The 17,668-nt window shown below is 56.5% G+C and overlaps 1 protein-coding gene across 2 annotated transcripts; it reads right to left on the bottom strand.

Moving 5' to 3' along the window:
* Window positions 1-854: 854 nt before the first annotated feature.
* On the bottom strand, window positions 855-17,215 carry TBC1D13 (TBC1 domain family member 13). 2 transcript variants are annotated; one of them, XM_047768602.1, is made up of 12 exons: window positions 17,089-17,215; window positions 16,030-16,103; window positions 13,930-13,970; window positions 13,278-13,339; window positions 13,073-13,172; window positions 12,189-12,271; window positions 9,924-10,083; window positions 7,508-7,718; window positions 6,545-6,708; window positions 4,432-4,592; window positions 4,226-4,283; window positions 855-3,354 (listed from the first exon to the last, which is right to left on the bottom strand). In XM_047768602.1, the coding sequence occupies exons 1-12, from the start codon at window positions 17,109-17,111 to the stop codon at window positions 3,289-3,291; spliced, it is 1,203 nt and encodes a 400-aa protein (XP_047624558.1). In that variant the 5' UTR covers window positions 17,112-17,215; the 3' UTR covers window positions 855-3,288. The 2 variants fall into 2 exon arrangements, with proteins under 2 accessions (XP_047624558.1, XP_047624559.1); XM_047768603.1 differs by lacking the exon at window positions 13,930-13,970 and having other exon boundaries at window positions 17,089-17,214.
* Window positions 17,216-17,668: the final 453 nt, after the last annotated feature.

Below are 17,668 nucleotides of genomic sequence, written 5' to 3'. Positions count from 1 at the left end.
AATAGTATATAGTGCATTAAAATATTTTAGAATCATACAGCAACTTGCTCAGCACCTAACCTGAGGGGTGAGACAATACACAAGAAAACGAGGAAGGTGACAATTACACATGAAAATCTACCTCTGGGAAGAAGACTAACATGTTATCAGTGATTTTCTCCAGACTATGGGTTACCAAAGACTTGATGAATTTAAATCTTTTTTTCAATTTAAAAACTAATTTGTAGAGTTCCCCCGTGGCTCAGCAAGATAAGGATCCAGCATTGTCACTGCAGCTGCTTGGATTGCTGCTGTAGTGCAGGTTCAACCCCTGGCCCAGGAACTTCCACATGCCGAAGGTTTCGGCAAATTAACAGATAAGTAACTTGCTACGATCACAACGTAACACCTTCTGCCCCAGTCCAGTCTCCTCTCCCCCAGCTACAAACTGCAGTTATTAAAGAAGAGTGGCTCATGCTCTTCCAACAAAAATTTCCTAGCCTTCTCTTCTGCCTACTCTAAAGGCTTTTTTTGTTTTTATTTGTCTTTTTAGGGCCACACCCATGACATGTGGAGGTTCCCAAGCTAGGGGTCTAGTCAGAGCTGTTGCCGCTGACCTGCGCTACCGCCACAGCAACGCCAGATCCGAGCCGCGTCTGCAACCTACACCACAGCTCACGGCAATGCTGGATCCTTAACCCACTGAGCGAGGCCAGGGATTGAACCCGCAACCTCATGGTTCCTAGTTGGATTTGTTTCCCCTGTGCCACGATGGGAACTCTTCTGAAAGCCTCTTGACGTCATCCCTGCTCAATTGTTTTTTTCCAGCTCCAAGGTCTCAAAGGTTTCCAGCCCATCCCAGAACCAACGGCCACTGCAAAGAACACATGATTTATTAAAGACAACTTGTCATCAACAGCACTGATTCAAAGAACAAAACAAATGAAAAAACAAAAGCAGACTAACATTCTAACCCTTGGAGTGAGACCAGCTGAACTCAAACAGCCATTCTGTAAGTATCCAAAGTCCTGGGGGCAGCTTCCCGAGCAGGAAGCCCGGGGGGTCTCTGGCTCTCTGGGGACCTCCCTTGAGTCTAGGGAGGGGGAATTGCCAAGGGCAGTTTTTTTCCTTGGGCAGTATCCCATTGGGGAGCTCAGCCTAACTGGACATGGTCCCTGTGCTCTTCTGACCTTCATCGCAAGATCAAAGACAGGGCAGTGGACCCAGTTCCTGCCACTTAGACAAATTAGATGCAGTGATTCAAGTAGTGGGGCCCCGGGAGGGAAGGCAGAGGGACGGGCAAGAGGGGATGCATCAGGTGTCCTGGGCAGTGTCTGCTGGGCCCCAGGCTGTGAAGGGATCAAGTTAGGACTGAACCACCAGCAAAAAGTTCTGGGAAAAGGGTGAGCCAGGCTGCTGGGCAGCCATGTCTCTGCCCTGAGCCGGGGTCTTGGGCTCTGGCAAGGATCCCAGCTGTTGTCTCCCTCACACCTAGTCCTCTCACAGAGTCCTCCCAGCCAGGACCTCCTGGAAAATCAGGAAGGTCCCAGAGGCGGGAAGAGTGGATGCTGACTCTGACTTGGTGAGGTCAGGAAGACCCTGACCCCAACTTGTTTCTACCCTTCCAGCCCCACCCTTCATCAAATCGAGCACTTGCCAATCGCAATAAATAACTAGGAATCTGAATAAATAGCAAAAATCTCTCAAATACCTTGTTGGAAGAGGAGAAGGCATAAAGGCAAGTGCATGAAGTCCTACAAGCATCCAAGGGACAGCTTGGACAAGAGCTGCCTGGGGGAAGCCGTTCCTGGCCACCATCCACAAATCCTGGCCATGACTCAGGAAGGCTTGGGGGGGGTGTGTGTGGCTGGGGGCCCCTGCTGGCCAGTCTGAGATGAAGAGGTCCCATGCTACATGACCCAGCCTTCCAGGCACAAACCACCTGCCTCCTTAAACGAGGAGGGTACTAGGTCGGAACAAGCCAACCCTTCCCACAGCCCAGCAGTGGGAACTGCCAGCTGCTCCTATCCAGGATACACCTGCCCCAGATCCCGGAGCAGCCCAAGCACGTGACCATATGAGGGCCAGCACCTCCTTCAGCTCCCCTGCCTGGGGGAGACGTGGCTCTCCCGGCCCTGATGGCACCCAGCCATCGAGCTCAGCTCCGCCTGGCCCAGAGAGGCTCCCTCTGGTCCCACTTGCCCTGTATGGGGCTCACCTGCCCTGGGCCCAGACCCAGTAGCCATAGGAATGAATACCTTTGCCTCAGAAGCACCTGGATCCCAAGCCCCAGCACAGGATCGCATTAATGTCCTTTTCCTTTGGGAGAGATGGGCCTTTGGGGGAACCTCTGGGAGACTCAGCTAGCTCCACCCCGCCTCACCGGGCAGCTTCACTGGCCAATTCTCAGAGCTTTGGGTTTCCAAGAATTTTGTGGTGGGGAGGCACTGGGAGTGGAGAGCTGGGGGACGGCAACAAGCTGCAAAGGCCAAGGTTGACCTCCAGAAGCTCTGCTGAGCCAGACTCTTCATTCTGTCTCCAGGGTTCATGGGTGTTGGGAGGAGAAGAGAGAAGAGGCAGGGATAAGGCACCCCAAGAGAGAAGGGCAGACAGAGCGAGAGCCACACACACCCTCTGTGGAGGAGGTAGAGGGATGGAGGCAGAGGTGGAGAGGTGAGGAGACAGACAAGGAGACCTAGAGGGATTCACCTGCCTCTGGACACACAGACACACGGACCAAGGAGAAGCAGACGCCTGGGGAATTAAGACACACACACACACTCAGTGGGAATGGGACAGAGGGTGTGACTGGGTCTGGCAGACTCTTAGCTCCTTCACAGTGTCACCTTCCCCATAGAGAAGCCCAAGCACCAGCCTCCAGAAGAGGTGGCTTCTGGCTCGTTGGCCAAGCACCTCCCCAACCAGACCCCAGGGGACAGAGCAGGAGAGGAGGAGGGGAGCAGCAGGGCAGAGGCCGGGAGGGACCCTCACCAGCCCCAGGGCCCTCGGTCTGCCCCAGCCCCAGGCAACAATGTCACGAGCTCCTGCCTTGCTCAGCAGCCTGGGCAAAGGGTCCCGGTGGAAGCAGGCCAGGGCCAGGCTCAGCGGTTGGTAAGGGGCGTGGCACAGTGTGCCCCAGTGGGCGCAGCCAGGGTGCAAGGCCTGCAGCAGGCCTATCCTGCAGCAGCCCCTCCAGCTGGGACCCCATAGGCTCCTGTGCGTCCCAGGAGTCAGGACATAGGTGGTGGTGGTGGTGGCGGCGGCGTCAGCGGCGGCTTCTCTCCCAAACTCAGGCCTCTTGCCGCAAGGCTACTGTGAGTCTTGGAGCTCCTTGGCTTTCTGTAGGATCTGGCAGACGTCTGTGATGGGGTAGTCCTGGGCAGGGGAGAGGCCAACAGCAGGCCCTCCAGTCAGCTCACCCTGCACCACCTCTGCCACCCACGGGGCTCCCCAGGGGACCTGCCACCATGCTGGACCAGGGGGTCTGAGGGGAAGGGACCACAGCACACCAGGCACCACGTCTGACCAAACCCTGCATGAAGCCACTGCTGCCCCCACAGCCCTAACTTAACCAACCCAACCCATCACCACCCAAAAGATCTCCGAGCCCCTTCCCTAGCACCTCTCCCCATCTCCTGCCATTGACCCCTGAGCTGCACTCACACCGAGCCTGGAACAGGGCTGAACACCATCCGTGCCCTGGGTCACAACAGCCCAATGAGGGGTTACTGTGGATCGGCCCGTTTTACAGATTGAGTCAATGAAGTTACTGGAAACCAACCCCAAGCCTGGGGGTGGCAAAAAGATCAAGGCCTAGAGAGGCTGCCACTTGGCTCAGGTCACATGACTGGCACAGGAGGACAAAGATGTGAACCCAAAGCTGTCTGACTCTTGAGCCTGCGTTCTTAACAACTAGGACCAGGTCTGCACACGATCCCCAGCAAGCCTCATCACCACGTCCCGGGATAAGGCTCGTGCCAGGTGTGCCCTACTCATCCAGAGCACGCGGTTCAGGGCAACCGAGTCATTCACCCAAGGCCGCACCACACTCAAGGTGAGTGGCAAAGCGGGATCCAACCCAGACCCAAACCCAGATCTGGCTCAGGGGCCCGGACACCTAGGATCTGCTACACAGCCCTGATCCTGTCACAGCGCTGGCCTGGGGACGAGGACGGGGGCGGGGCGTTGCCTGCTAAGGGTCTGCCTCACGGCCTAAGACTGAGCCAGTCCCTCCAAGCTCCGTTACCTGCAGGAGCCGCATATTCACGGTGAAGTCCCCTTCCAGCAACTGCTCCCGGATCAGTCTAAGAAAAACACAAGAGTGCTGGGCCCCTGGGGCCCCTTCCCGCTCCTCCCGCACCACCCAAAGCCAGTTTGGTGTGCTGCTCGCCTGAGAATCCCAGGGGCTCACTGCAGCCCCTGCCGCCCGCCCCTGCTCACGGCGACACTCACATGAGCATGGCGCAGCAGACCAGGAGGAGGAAGTCAAAGCGGTTGTCGTCGGCGAAGAGCGAGTCCCAGATCCGGATGACGTCAGGCAGCAAGAACTCCTGGGACAGCAGCAGTGTCAGCCAGCGGAAGGCGAAGAACTGGGGCTTGATGTTCTGCTCTTGCTGGGGAGACAGAGGTGCGGGCGGGGCACGAGAACCCCTGTCGGCTGGGTGCCACGGAACACCACGCAGCCTATCAGACGTGAATTCAGATAAGCCGCGGGCCCGGGACCTAACGGAGGACATGGCGAGGCCAGGTGTGAGCGCCAGGCACACCGCGCCGCAGATGGCACGGGGAGCCTGGCTCAGGGGGAGGGGCTGCAAGGCAATGACCAGAGCGTCTGATGTTCCGAGCAAAGCCAGAAAACCAAACTTTTAATTCTTTTCATTTTTATGGCTGCACCTGCAGCATATGGATGTGCCCAGGCCAGGGACTGAATCTGAGCCGCCCCTGCAACCTGCACTGCGGCTGCGGCAATGCCAGAAACTCTAACCCACTGTGCAACAGTGGGAACTCCAGACACTCAAACGTTTACATAAGCTCCTTCGATTTATAAATGATGGCTCAAATTCTTTTAAGACACTATACAGATGATAACTTTGGGTTTATGGCCTGAGAAACAGTTACAGGGCGCCCACTAGAAACCTGGCCTCGTGTTTAACATCTCACTTACTCCATAAAACTCCATAAAACCGCCCCGCAGGCGACTATTCCCAACAGAGAGACACTCCGTTCAACCACAGTGAATATGATTGACTGAAAAAACAGGTTACAAAACAGCAAGACTTCATTCTCCGCTTGTTTAAAAAAGTATGTTCACACTTATTTTCTTGTTCACAAAACTACTGTTTTTTTTCTTTTTTTTGTCTTTTCTAGGGACGCACCTGCGGCATATGAAGGTTCCCAGGCTAGAGGTCTAATCTAGCCATCGTCACTGGCCTACACCACAGCCACAGCAACGCAGGATCCTTAACCCACTGAGTGAGGCCAGGGATCAAATACGTAACCTCAGGGTTCCTAGTCGGATTCGTTAACCACTGAGCCACGACGGGAACTCCACAAAACTACTGGTTTTATTTATAAATATTCTTTTTATTGAACTGTTTCCTGAAATAAACATGGACAGCTACTCCAGTAAGTTTTTTTTTAAGGCCTCACCCGTGACATATGTGTGAGGGGTCAGATCTGAGCCGCAGCTGCCACCTAGGCCAACGCTGCAGCAACGCTAGATCCTTAACCCACTGTGCCAGGCCGGGGATCGAACTTGAGTCCCAGTGCTTCCAAGATGCCACCGATCTCATTGTGCCCCAGCAGGAACTCCCCAGTAACTTTCAAAACGACAACCAGGAGTTGCCTTGCGGAGCAGTGGGTTAAGGATCCAGCATTGTCATTGCAGCAGCCGTGGTGGCTGCTATGGCACAGGTACGATCCCTGGCCCAGGAACTTTCACACGCCACAGGCAAGGCTTAAACAAAACAAAAGCAGGAGTTCCCATCGTGGTGCAACGGTTAACGAACCCGACTAGGAACCATGAGGTTGCACGTTCGATCCCTGGCCTTGCTCAGTGGGTCGAGGATCCGGTGTTGCCGTGAGCTGCGGTGTAGGTTGCAGACACGGCTCGGATCCCGCGTTGCTGTGGCTCTGGCGTAGGCCGGTGGCTATGGCTCCGATTCGACCCCTAGCCTGGGAACCTCCATATGCCGCGGGAGCGGCCCTAGAAAGGGCAAAAAGACAAACAAACAAACAAGAACAAAAACAAAAGCAATAGAAAAATGGAGTGAATACCTCCTTTCTCAGAAGACTCTAACAGGCTGAACTAATTGCTACGGTGGATGCCCTGCCCTGTGCCTGGCATGCGGTGGGCACTGTAGCCCCCCTCCCCTCAGCCTGCTGGCCTCCCACCATCTGCCACCTTGATCTCTCAGCCCCGCCTTGGCACCCAGGTCAGTAGAAGCCACCCAGGAAGCAGAAGCCACTTCCAATGCCCGACTCGAGCCGGGCCTCAGTCTGGGCCTGGGAGGCCCAGGAGCCTGCGGTCCTCGGCGCCGGGCCGAGGGGTCCTGGGGGCCCTCACCAGTTTCAGGTAGAGCTCCACGTCCTTGTCCTTCAAGGCGGAGTACACCTTCTCCATCTTGTAGGTGATGCCACACTGCGAGTCGTCCAGGCTCTTGATGAAGTTGTCCCGGATCTCCGCCATGAGGTTGGTGAAGCAGAAGAAGGTGTCTGCCTCAGCGTGCTCTGCGAGAGACGGGCGGGTAAGGGTCCCGCCGCTCGCCCCCCTGAGAGCCGCCGCAGCTCTGAGCCCCCCGAGTCGCCCTGCCTCGGTCAGGCCGCGCCCCTCTCCGGCCGTGACCGCTCCCCACCCCCAGGCTAAGGTCGGCAGTCCCTTCTTCTCGCAGCTCCGGCAACACTGCCGCTGCTCAGCAACTGATGAGCTCCCCTTCTGCTGACGCTGCTCCCATCACGCTTTATTTACATCCTTTCTAGGAGTTCCCGTCCTGGCTTAGCGGTAGTGAACCTGACTAGGATCCATGAGGACGCGGGTTCGATGCCTGGCCTCGCTCGGTGGGTCAAGGATCCGGCGTTGCCGTGAGCCTCAGTGCAGGTTGCAGACACAGCTCGGATCTGGCGTGGCTGTGGCTGTGGTGGAGGCCGGCAGCTGTAGCTCCGATTGGACCCCTAGCCTGGGGGCTTCCACATGCCTCAGGGTTGGCCCTAAAGACAAAAAAAAAAAAAAATGAAAATAAAAGAAATCCTTTCTATCAGTCAGCTTCCTCTACATACACCTCAGCGCCTCTACCGGAAATTCAGTTACGAACATCAAGAGATCAGTATACACTCATATTCTAGAACGTTCGAGCCAGAAAAGATCTCCGAGATGATGCAGACCAACCCCCTCGCCTGACGGAGAGGAAACAGGCCCAAAACAGGGACGTGGGCTGCACGCTTGATAAAGCCCATCGGCCCAGGGTCCCCTGGTCCGTTTTTCTAGGCGGCGGCGGCGACAAGGGCTGGGCGGCCGAGGGCACTGCTTTACCTTTCCACTCGCTGCTGGGGTCGGTGGCAAAGGTATAGTAGAGGGGGCCCACGATCTCATTCATGCCCTGCACGTAGGCAATGCCCGGGTTGAGCTTGGCGTAGATGAACAGAATCCGCTCCACCACCTCCCAGTGGGCCTCGCAGCCGTTGGGCAGCACCTCATACTTGCTCACGGACGAGGATGCCGAGTTCTTGTTCGGGGAGCTCATCTGGGGGACAAGAGGGGCCCATGAGGAGGGCAGGCGGCGTGACAGAGAAAATGTCCTCATTAGAAAGGTTTGCCCGTTAATACGAAACTTCACGTCCCTCTCGTGGGCAGCACAGGGTATCGAGGAACGTGGCCAACGCCACCGAAAGGAGCTGACAAATCCAGAATGTGGGACGTGCTGCAAGCCAGCTGGACCGAAATCTAATTTACGGTGATACAGGCCAGCATAGTGGAGTCCCCACAGCCAGAGGCACAGCTGCGCAGGGACTCGGCGTCCTGGGAACACGACCCTCCCCTTTGCACCATCCACACGTGGGTATGAAAGTACAGGCGCGTGTACACGTGCACACACACACACACACATCACTAACATTTACCGTGACTGTTCTATGGGCAAGACAGTGCTCTCTCTACAAGCAGTCTGCTGTTGAATGCGCTCAACAGCCTAGAATATTCTCTCAACATCCTTTTCAAGACGAGGAAACGGATGATCAAAACTGTAATGCCACGCCTCAGAGGAGACGCGCCAAGTGGTGGCCCTGGACCTAAACCCTGAGGTCCAGGTCTCCGAGCGCGCCCGCTGCTTTCCAGCTCTCTAAGGACCTGCGCAGCCATGACCTCATTTCACCCTCCCGGCAATTCCAAAGCCAGACAGGGCGGAAATGATGATGCCCAGTTTACAGAAGACACAGAAGCCCGGGAAGGTGTGTTTGCTCTTTACTGCCCAGGGCCAAACGGTCAGCTTCAACCCCGACTGCCCACCCACTGGTCCAGAGGTGGAGAAATGAAGCTTGTGGTCAAGTTCTCTGCCATCGGAATCAGGTCCAAATCTGAAATCAGCCATGACGTCATTTAAGCCAAACGTTAGGCACCTCCTGGCACACCCAGCCCTGTCGTGGGCACATAAACCCTGGGGTCAGCCACGACGGGCCCTGTTACGCCCGTGGTGAAACATGGCCACTCTCCTAGAAACCACAGAGCCCTGACCCGTCGTTCCACTTGGGGGAAGGTTACAGAGAATTTTCCTAGCTCGCTGGAGGTTACAGAGAATTTTCTGTTGTTTGAGGAACAAGTCAAAGTTGCAAGTACCAAAGCAGGAGGTGTAAGTTAAACAGTAAGGTAATAAGCTTGGTGGAGTTCCCATTGTGGCTCAGCAGGTTAAGAACCTGACTAGGATCCCTGAGGATGAGGGTCTGATCCCTGGCCTCACTCAGTGGGTAAAGGATCTGGCGTTGCCGTGAGCGGTGGTGTAGGTCACAGACGCGGCTCGGATCTGGCAGAGCTATGGCTGTGGCTGTGGTGTAGGCCAGTGGCCACAGCTCCGGTTCGACCCCTAGCCTGGGAGCTTCCACGTGCCACAGGTGCGGCACTTAAAAAAAGAAGAAAATGTGTTCATTTGGCTACAAGCAGCTTCTCAGAATCACAGGAATCTGCTAGAAGACTAAGGTTCAAACGCTCAGCACAGCTTGGCCACCACAAGACCTCTGGCTCCTTCCCCGTGGGTCTCTCACACCCCTCCGACTCCAGCCCAGCCCCACCCACACCCACCCCTGCCTGGACACTGCAGGGCCTCCGGGAGGCCTTCCCCACCCCCATTCCTGGCCCCGCTAATCACTGTCCCCACAGGGCCCACAGCAATCTTTTACAAGGCAGACTTAAATCACAGCCCTCGGGATAAAGGCCTGGGTGGCCTCACACGGGGCTCCTCTCCAGCAACCCTTCCCTCTCCCCCTACCGCACCTCCCCTGAGTGCCCCTGCTCCCTCCTGCCTGAGGGCGTCCACACAGGCCCTCCTCTCGACCTGGAAGGCTCTTTTTCCTTCAACCTTCGAGCTCAGCGCAAAGGTCACTTCCCCAGGGAAGTCCTCCCTGGTACCCAGACCAGGTCAGCTGCCCCCGCCACCGCTGCCGCCATCACGCCTCACCGCACCTGTGATTACTTCCCCAAGCGCCGCCTCGGCCACAAGATCACAAGGGTGGCTCCCTCGCTGCACAGCAGGGCCCTCCCCGGGCACCCGTCACACCCAGCCTTTGACACCCGCCTTTCAGAAAGAGCCTGGAGGTGGGCCTGGCAGGGCCAAGGATGCTTTGGGTAACTGTCCTGGAGGATGGTCAGAGACCAGATGGCCTGGGGCCAGCAGTCCAAGGGACCCAAGGAGGAAAAGGCTGTGACGCCGAGTCCCTGGGGCCCCCAGGTTGCCTCTCACATTTGTGACCCCACTCCGGTTCCGGGCCACCGTCTGGGATTTCAGCGTCGTCTGTTCCACCCGCTTACGAAGGGTCTCGAACTCATTCTGGGGATCTAGGATGAGGAGGCAGGGGTACTCGGTAGCCCTCTGGAAGAAGGAGATGTCGGGACACAACCTCCTGTCAAGAGGGAGTGGGAGAGGAGAAGGAAGGGGAGAGGACCGTTACTCACACTCCATCAGTGCCCCCTGCCGCCGGGGCCCCAGCACCCCCAGGGCCATTTTGGTCTGCGGGTTTTTTAAATTTTTACATTTTTGTCTTTTTAGAGCCGCACCCAGGCTAGGCGTCAAATCAGAGCTGCAGCTCCCACAGCAACATGGGATCCAAGCTGCATCAGCAAGGCAACTTATGTGGCAACTTAAGGCAACGCCAGATCCTTAAGCCACCGAGCAAGGCCAGGGATCAAACCCGCATCCTCATGGACACTATGTGGGGTTGTTAATCCGCTGAGCCACAAGGGGGTCTCTCTCGTGTGGTCTTTTTTTAAAAGTAATAACGTTTTATTCCAAAGACAATAGTTTTTAAAAAGCAATATAGTCGTTGTATATGCACACACACTCATATACCTAAGGGTGTTTGCAAAGATACAGACACACACACACAATTTTAAGTGTCCTTAGGATTTACAAGCTAACTCTTCTCTTAAACCACAAATACCTTTCTATGTCAAAAATATCTAATAGGTACAAGCACATTAACTGTACTGTAGTTTAAAGTGGCAAAAGAGGTTTAGTTAATTTACAAACTGTAGGAGTTCCCGTCGTGGCTCAGTGGTTAACGAACCTGACTAGGATCCATGAGGCGCAGGTTCGACCCCTGGCCTCGCTCAGTGGGTTAAGGATCTGGCATTGCTGTGAGCTGTGGTGTAGGTCGAAGATGTGGCTCAGATCCAGTGTTGCCGTGGCTGTGGTGTAGGCTGGCAGCCATAGCTCTAATTGGACCCCTAGCCTGGGAACCTCCATATGCCACGGGTGCGGCCCTAAAAAGACCAAAAAATTTTTACAAATTGTACAAGAGAATGTTCCACAGCCGACACAGGGAGATACTCAAGATGCAGTGAGAGAAAAACGCCGGGTGGGAGAGTCTCTAGCATGTGATCAAGTTTCTAAAATACACGCGGTGCTCTGGACGCGCACCGCCCAGACTTCTCATGCGGAGCCCCGCAGACGGGCCCTCTAGAAACACCGATCAGTGGGCTCGTGAGCACCGCCGGGGTAAGACCCCCTTCCCCCAAACTGGGTTCAAGACATAGTTCTTGACCCAGACAGAGCCACTGGAGTTCCCGCTGTGGCTCAGCAGTAATGAACACAACTAGCATCCATGAGGATTCGGGTTTAATCCCTGGCCTCACTCAGTGGGTTAAGGATCTGGCATTGCCATGAGCTGTGGTGTAGGTGGCAGACCTGGCTCAGATCTGGCGTGGCTGTGGCTGTGGTGTGGTGTGCTGCAGCTGCGATCCCACCCCTGGCCTGGGAACTTCCACGTGTTGCCAAGGGTGTGGCCCTAAAAAGACATAAACAAACACGTTTCTGACCCTGTCACTCCTATGCGTAAAACCTTTGCAGGACTGCCCCACGCCTCGGGAAGGAGTCCAAGGTCCCACCCCTGCCTGCCTCGGGGGTGGCCTCAAGCACACCGGCCTTCACACCACTGTGGGAAGTTCAAGCTCCAAGGGCTCAGGGTCTTCTCCGGGGCAGCTCCTCGCCCACCCGCCCTTTCCCTCCCTCCTCCAAAGGCCCCCCACCCCTTAGATCTCAACAGAAACACTGCTTCCTCAGGCGAGAATTCCCTGAAGCCCCCTGAACTCTGCCTTCAGATCATTTACCACAAATGCTCATCACCCGGAAGATCTATTTTGCTGAATATCTGTCTTCCCCTCTCCCCCACCCCCAGGATCTCAGGGGAGGGACCACGTCTGCCTATTCCCTGCCCAGCCCCCAGCCCGGCAGCGGCACCGAGCCTGCCACACAGCAGGGCAGGGCCTCCGTGTCTGTCACAGGAAGGAGCAGGTGAATCCACAGACGCCTGGGCTACAACTGAAACGAAGGCGGGGAGAGAGGAGAGCCCCCCACCCCCCACCCCAGGCCCGGACTCAACTACGGGGACAAGGCACCAACAGTTCCTCCAATGCCCAGGGAGCCTGGGCTGGGGAGGGAAAGGGCAGAAGACCTGGAACACCCCCAGAAGCCCCACGGGCTGGCTGCCGGCCCCAGCACTCCGCTTACCGGACGTCCTTGTCGATCTGCAGCAGCACCTCGTTGTCCTTGAAGTACGTGTTCCACCGGCTGTCGGGGTTGGGGTTGAGGGGCTGTGGAGGGAAAAGGAGCTGCACCGACTGCCGAGAGCCCCAGGGTACAGACCGGTCCGGGCACCTGAGGAGCCGGAACCAGCATTCCCGCCAGTGACCCAGCTACGGCTGGCCGAGGGGCAGCACCGGCCCCCCACAGCCTCCCAAACCACAGGCAGACTCCACACTCAGCAGCCGAGCCCCACGGTCTGCTCCGAGTACTTCCCTGCCGGCGAGGCCTCTGTCTTTTCTGTCCGTGGCTCTAAAATGCTGCGTGTAATAGGTGCCCACTGAGGGCTTGTTGCGGAGTGAAGGAATGAATGAATGCTGACTCGTTCGGTCTCTTTGAATCTAATACATCAACACTCTGAGTTGCCAATTCCAGTCCTTGGAGGACTGGCCAGGGTCGCATCCATCTCCACGTCCCAACTACAAAGCGCCAGGGAGGAGCTTGCTACTCGCAGACAGAATGAGGCTTCGTCCCAGTCACAGCAAGGCAGCTGATCGTCACGCGACCCTGCCCCCACTCCCCTCAACGACAATATCCCAGAACCTTCCTCAAGGAGGGGGAATGAGGAAGAAGGGAGACAAGGCACCGGAGGACTTGGCTCCCCAGACCCAGCCACCACTCACAGTCCTGACCGGGCCTGGAGCCTGGGGGAGCAGGGGCTGAGCAGGCGAATGCAGAAAGGAGGTTCCAGGGGGCCCAGAGGGGACGCAGACCAGCCGCACCTGTCCTCTGGGGCCAGGGACCCAGCCCACTCCAAAGCCCACCCTCTCCCCACCCCGCAGCCTCCGTCCCCGTGGCGGACTCCTACTCACATGGTCCTCGAAGGTCACATCCTCCCTGGACACACCCATGTTGGCCTTGGCAATGCCAGGCTGGATGATCATTTCCCTCAGGAACTGAGCATAGAGCTCCCTGTAGGAGAGGAGGGCAGAGGAGTGGTCCCCAGAGGTCCCACCCAGGGACCTGCGCTGTCAGCTACCAAGGCCCTCCCATCACCCCGCCTTGCCAGGGTCTCACCTCTGCTTGGCCAGGATGGAGGTCCACGAGGCTCTCTCCAAGGGGAGGTAGTTCAAGAGAATCTGCCCAGAGGAGAGAGAAGAGCACAGCTCTGGCGACGCCCCCAGCCCAGCCCAGCCCAGACCGGGCGGGAGATGAGGCTGCCAGCCTTGAGCAAAACGTCGGAGAGAAGGCCAGAGGGGCTAAACGAAGCCCAGCAATGCAGGCAAGGGCTGGGGTAGCCTCCTCCCCCCGGCTTCCCCCTCTTTATCCCGAAGCAGCCCTTTCCACTGCTTTTCCTCACACAGACTTCTCCAAACGATAATAAAACCTTGGGCTCAAAGGGACGGGAGCCAGAACCCTGGGCTTCTGTGCCCGCCGTGGTGAAAAGCTTCAGACCCAGCACAGCCTTTTCCTGTCCCAGTAAGCATCACCTCCACTGCACTGCCTGGACCGGGAAGCGGAGGGCTTCACTGGCATCGCAGTGTTCCATCCCCAAGGGGAGCCAGGAAGGGACGCCAAGAGAAACAGAAAACCCAGAACTTCCCAGAAGAGCGCCATCGGACAAGCGAGGAAAGGCAGAGAACAGGAAGAAGGGGCTGGGGCGGGGGCAGCCCATGCGGGATCCCGGCGACTCTCAGCAGAGCAGAAGCCCCACCGCAGGCACACCCACCTTCCAGCAGAGGCACCGCAGTCCGCCCTCACAGGGGATGCCTGTGGACACAGCAGGCAAAGGTCACGCCCCCGCAGAGTCTCAGGACCCCCCAGCCCTCCACCTCAGAGCCAGTCGGCCAGGAATGGAGGCGAGAAGTACTTCAAGAACCGTTTTCTGCCAGAGGGATGACTAGACTAGCTGCTAAAACTCTGTGTGCTTTCTCTCCGCGACCCCTGCCCCCAGGGCAGAACTCCCTCTTGTCTGGGATAATTCTTTGGAAGACAACACCTTCTTATCTTTGCTATTTCTTCCTCAGAGCAGCCTTTGGGGACCACCATCTCGTCCCAAGCAAAGTCAGGTCCCTTGACATAAACAATAATGGCTCCGTCCCTTCTTCACAGCAGCCATCACGACTGGGATTGCATAATATAATTTGCATATTTATTTATATTTAATGTCTGTAACCCTTACGACTGGATAAGCCCCAGAAAGACAAGAACCAGATGTGTCTTATACTCCCAGTACCTATGGCACCCAGGCACATGCGCACAGCAGGAACTGCGCAGAGATCTGTAGAGTATACACTAAGCTATGAATGCCAAGTGCATCGTCCTTCAGAGACACTTCTTCGCGTAATCCTCCGTATAACCCTAGTAAATAGGGAAGATCAGCATCACTGTCCCCATCCTACAGATAAAAAAACTCATCTATGAAGAGAGAGGAAACAAGGCGTTCCTGCTGTGGCACAATGGCATGGACAGCGGCTCTGGAGCCCTGGGACAGAGGTTCAATTCCTGGCCCAGCACAGTGGGTTAAGGATCCGGCCTTGCCACAGCTGTGGCCTAAGTCGCAACTGCGGCTCAAATCTGATCCCTGACCTGGGAGCTCCATAGGCCGCAGGCTGGCCAAAAAAAAAAAAAAAAACACACAAACAAGAGCTCAACTACAGGTATGTCTGATTCTAGAACCCAAGGGCAGACTGCCTGCCCTGAGGCCTGGCAGATTCTTCAGCTCAGCAGAGATCCCAAAACAGATCAAGATCTTCGGGGCCTAAATATCACTCCCGAACAGGACAAACTTCTCCTGAAATATTGTCCAGAGCGTCACTGAAGCAGCGGTCGCTATGGTAACTCTAGTACCCTGGATAGGAGTTAATCCCCCCACCCTGGGATTCTGCATGGGGACAAACGGGGAAAGTCAAGCATTCCCTGCTAACAAAGTTCCAAGGACAGGGCGGTCACAAGAAGCGACACAGAACACCTTGGGTTATTTTTAAAGACAAGCAAAAGCCTCTGCGTTGGAAAGTCGACCAGGTCAAGAAGGGCAAAGTGCAAAACTGCTGGGGTTCAGCATCTTAAAGGCAGGGTCTCAAGGCTGGATTTTTACCATTAACCAAAGTTCACTGTTGCCTGAGTTGGCTTTGATCCTAAGCCAGGGAGAGAACCAGGAATCACTCTGCAGCTAACCAAATTCTACAACACAGGAAGCTCACTAAGGAATGAGGAACGACTTGGAGTTCCCATCGTGGCTCAGGGGTTAACAAATCCAACTAGGAACCATGAGGTTGCGGGTTCGATCCCTGGCCTCGCTCAGTGGGTTAAGGATCTGGCGTTGCCGTGAGCTGTGGTGTAGGTCGCAGACATGGCTCAGATCCCATGTTGTTGTGGCTCCGGTGCAGGCCGGCGGCTACAGCTCCAATTACACCCCTAGCCTGGGAACCTCCATAGGCCGCAAATGCGGCCCTAGAAAAAGACCAAAAAAAAAAAAAAAAAAGAATGAGGAAAGACTTAACCTTGGCTCAAGAAGTAACCCCCCACCCCCACCCCGCCTGACACACACCCCAGTTATGCTCAGGAAGCAATCAGCATCATTTACAGGGCAATAAGCACCCTGTCTTAAGGCCTAGAGTCAGGCTAACTGTGGCCACCATTGCTTTGGGAACCCCAGGCAAGCTCAGGGGTTGCAGCCACTGGCTGTTTAGCTCTCCAGAATCTGGAAAAGGCCACCAAAACAGGCTGGCCCACCAGAACTGGCCGGGTGTGGCTTGGGCACCTTCCGCTCCGTCTTAGTCACAAGGCTGCTCTGGGAAACCCCTGAAAATGGAGAGTTGCCTCTTACCGCTAAAACTGAGTTCCCGAAGCTTTTCCAAGGCAATCGTGGGTTCCTTCAGGACATCCTGGAAATCTGCAATGCTAGAAGGAGGGACGGGGAGGCATATGAAGCACAACCAAACCCCAGATGACAGGCTTGGTGACCACGCCTGAAGCCCATAGCTCCCTTACACCACCAGTCTCCAACCTGTGCCTCCCTCCCACTCGGACAGAAAGATGCCAAAGCTCAGTCAGGATCATGGCCAGAGGCAGCGTTGGACAACTAGAGATCACATTTTCAGAAATGTGGGGATATTCCTGCCCAGAGGTTCTCAAATGAGCGACCATGAAATTAGACACATTCTAATATTTAGTGAGCTGGGAGCTTTCTGCTGGCCTGGCCCAAACCACAGGGCTGCTATCTGAACTCAAAGAACCCTAGGAATCAGGAGTAATTTGATCTGTAGGCAAGGACCTGTGTAATCTGCATACAGCTCTCTGGGCTCAAAAATACATCCATTAGAAGACCTCTGGGCCTGCCCTCAGGCAAGGACGAAAGATTTAAAAAACAAGTCCCAGAGGAAAACTGAAGAGTGAGCAAAATTAGCCAACGTTGCAGGAACTGGCCTGGGGGAAAAGGTCAGACTGGAGATTCCAGGTTTTCTTGCATTTCTAGTAAGAAAAAGGCACGTGGGACAGGGAACATTTGGAAAGAAGAGGGTAGTGGGGCCAAAGGTTCACAAGGGAAAAAGGGACCGGAGGTGGGAGCGGGATCGGGCATCGGAGCCCTAGAAGAGGAAGACACCAGGGGAAGGAGACACCAGGCGAAGGGGACACCAGGGGTCCAGGGTGCGGGAGAGAGAGCGAGGGGGCCGACTCCGAGGGGCAGGAGAGGCGTCCTCGCTCCGTGCCCCACTCTGGCCCGCAGGCAAAGACGCTGCAAAGTGGACGCCCGAGACCTTCTGCCGGGGGCGGGGGGCGATGGAGGGGTCCCAGTTCCCGGCCGCATCCGCGCGCCCCCTCCGCAGATCAGAAGCGGCGACCTGGCCCGTGGTGGTCCTGCTGCTCGGCCCCGGTGGCCCCTTACCGGCTCTTGTGCAGGCTCGACATGGTGTTGACTTCCGGATCCCCCCCGCTGCCTCGGCTGCCGCCTCCGCCACCGCCGCCGCCCCCCAGGGACGCGGGGCGCTCCGCAAAGGCCTCCGACCGGAAACTCAGCCGCAGGCGCGCGCGTTCCGCCCCACCCCGCCGAGTTCACGTGCCACCCCTTCTCCCCGCCGCCCTCTGGCGGCGCGGCGGGGTGGGCGGAGCAAGAGGGCGCACAGAACACCCCCGGGCGCCGGCTCCCCCGCCCCGCCCCGCCCCGCCCACGAACCCAGTGCGGGGAGTTTGAGGTCCGTCGGGTGACCGAGCAGACTGTGTGCCCTAGGGCTCTTCCTCGCCCTTCCCTGGGCCCCGGCTTCCATCTAAGCAACGTACCTGTCACCCTGTCCTCTTCCTTACACATTCTTCACCTGCGATGAGCCTGAGTTATCTTTTCTTGGATACAGGCCTCCCCAGCTGGTCTTCTCACTGCCGAAGGCTTGTCACTGGTAGCAGTGACTGCACAGAGCAGCTGGTTCAGTAAGTACTAGTTGAAGAGCAGGACTACAATTCAGTCTTCCCTT

The sequence above is a fragment of the Phacochoerus africanus genome, chromosome 2 (genome assembly GCF_016906955.1).
Source record: "Phacochoerus africanus isolate WHEZ1 chromosome 2, ROS_Pafr_v1, whole genome shotgun sequence".
Taxonomy (NCBI): domain Eukaryota; kingdom Metazoa; phylum Chordata; class Mammalia; order Artiodactyla; family Suidae; genus Phacochoerus; species Phacochoerus africanus.
Note: the sequence above shows the minus strand (reverse complement) of the source record. Positions and strands in the feature narration are given on the sequence as shown.

What these genes read in the sequence shown, in the direction of transcription:
- TBC1D13 (XM_047768602.1), bottom strand. Translation starts at nt 17,111, where the DNA reads ATGTCGAGCCTGCACAAGAGCCG. An exon ending in CAGATCGACAAGGACGTCCG is followed by an intron (nt 10,084 to 12,188) that starts GTAAGCGGAGTG and finishes CCCTCTTGACAG; the next exon opens with GAGGTTGTGTCCCGACATCT. An exon ending in GTCTGCTGCGCCATGCTCAT is followed by an intron (nt 4,284 to 4,431) that starts GTGAGTGTCGCC and finishes TGTTTTTCTTAG; the next exon opens with ACTGATCCGGGAGCAGTTGC.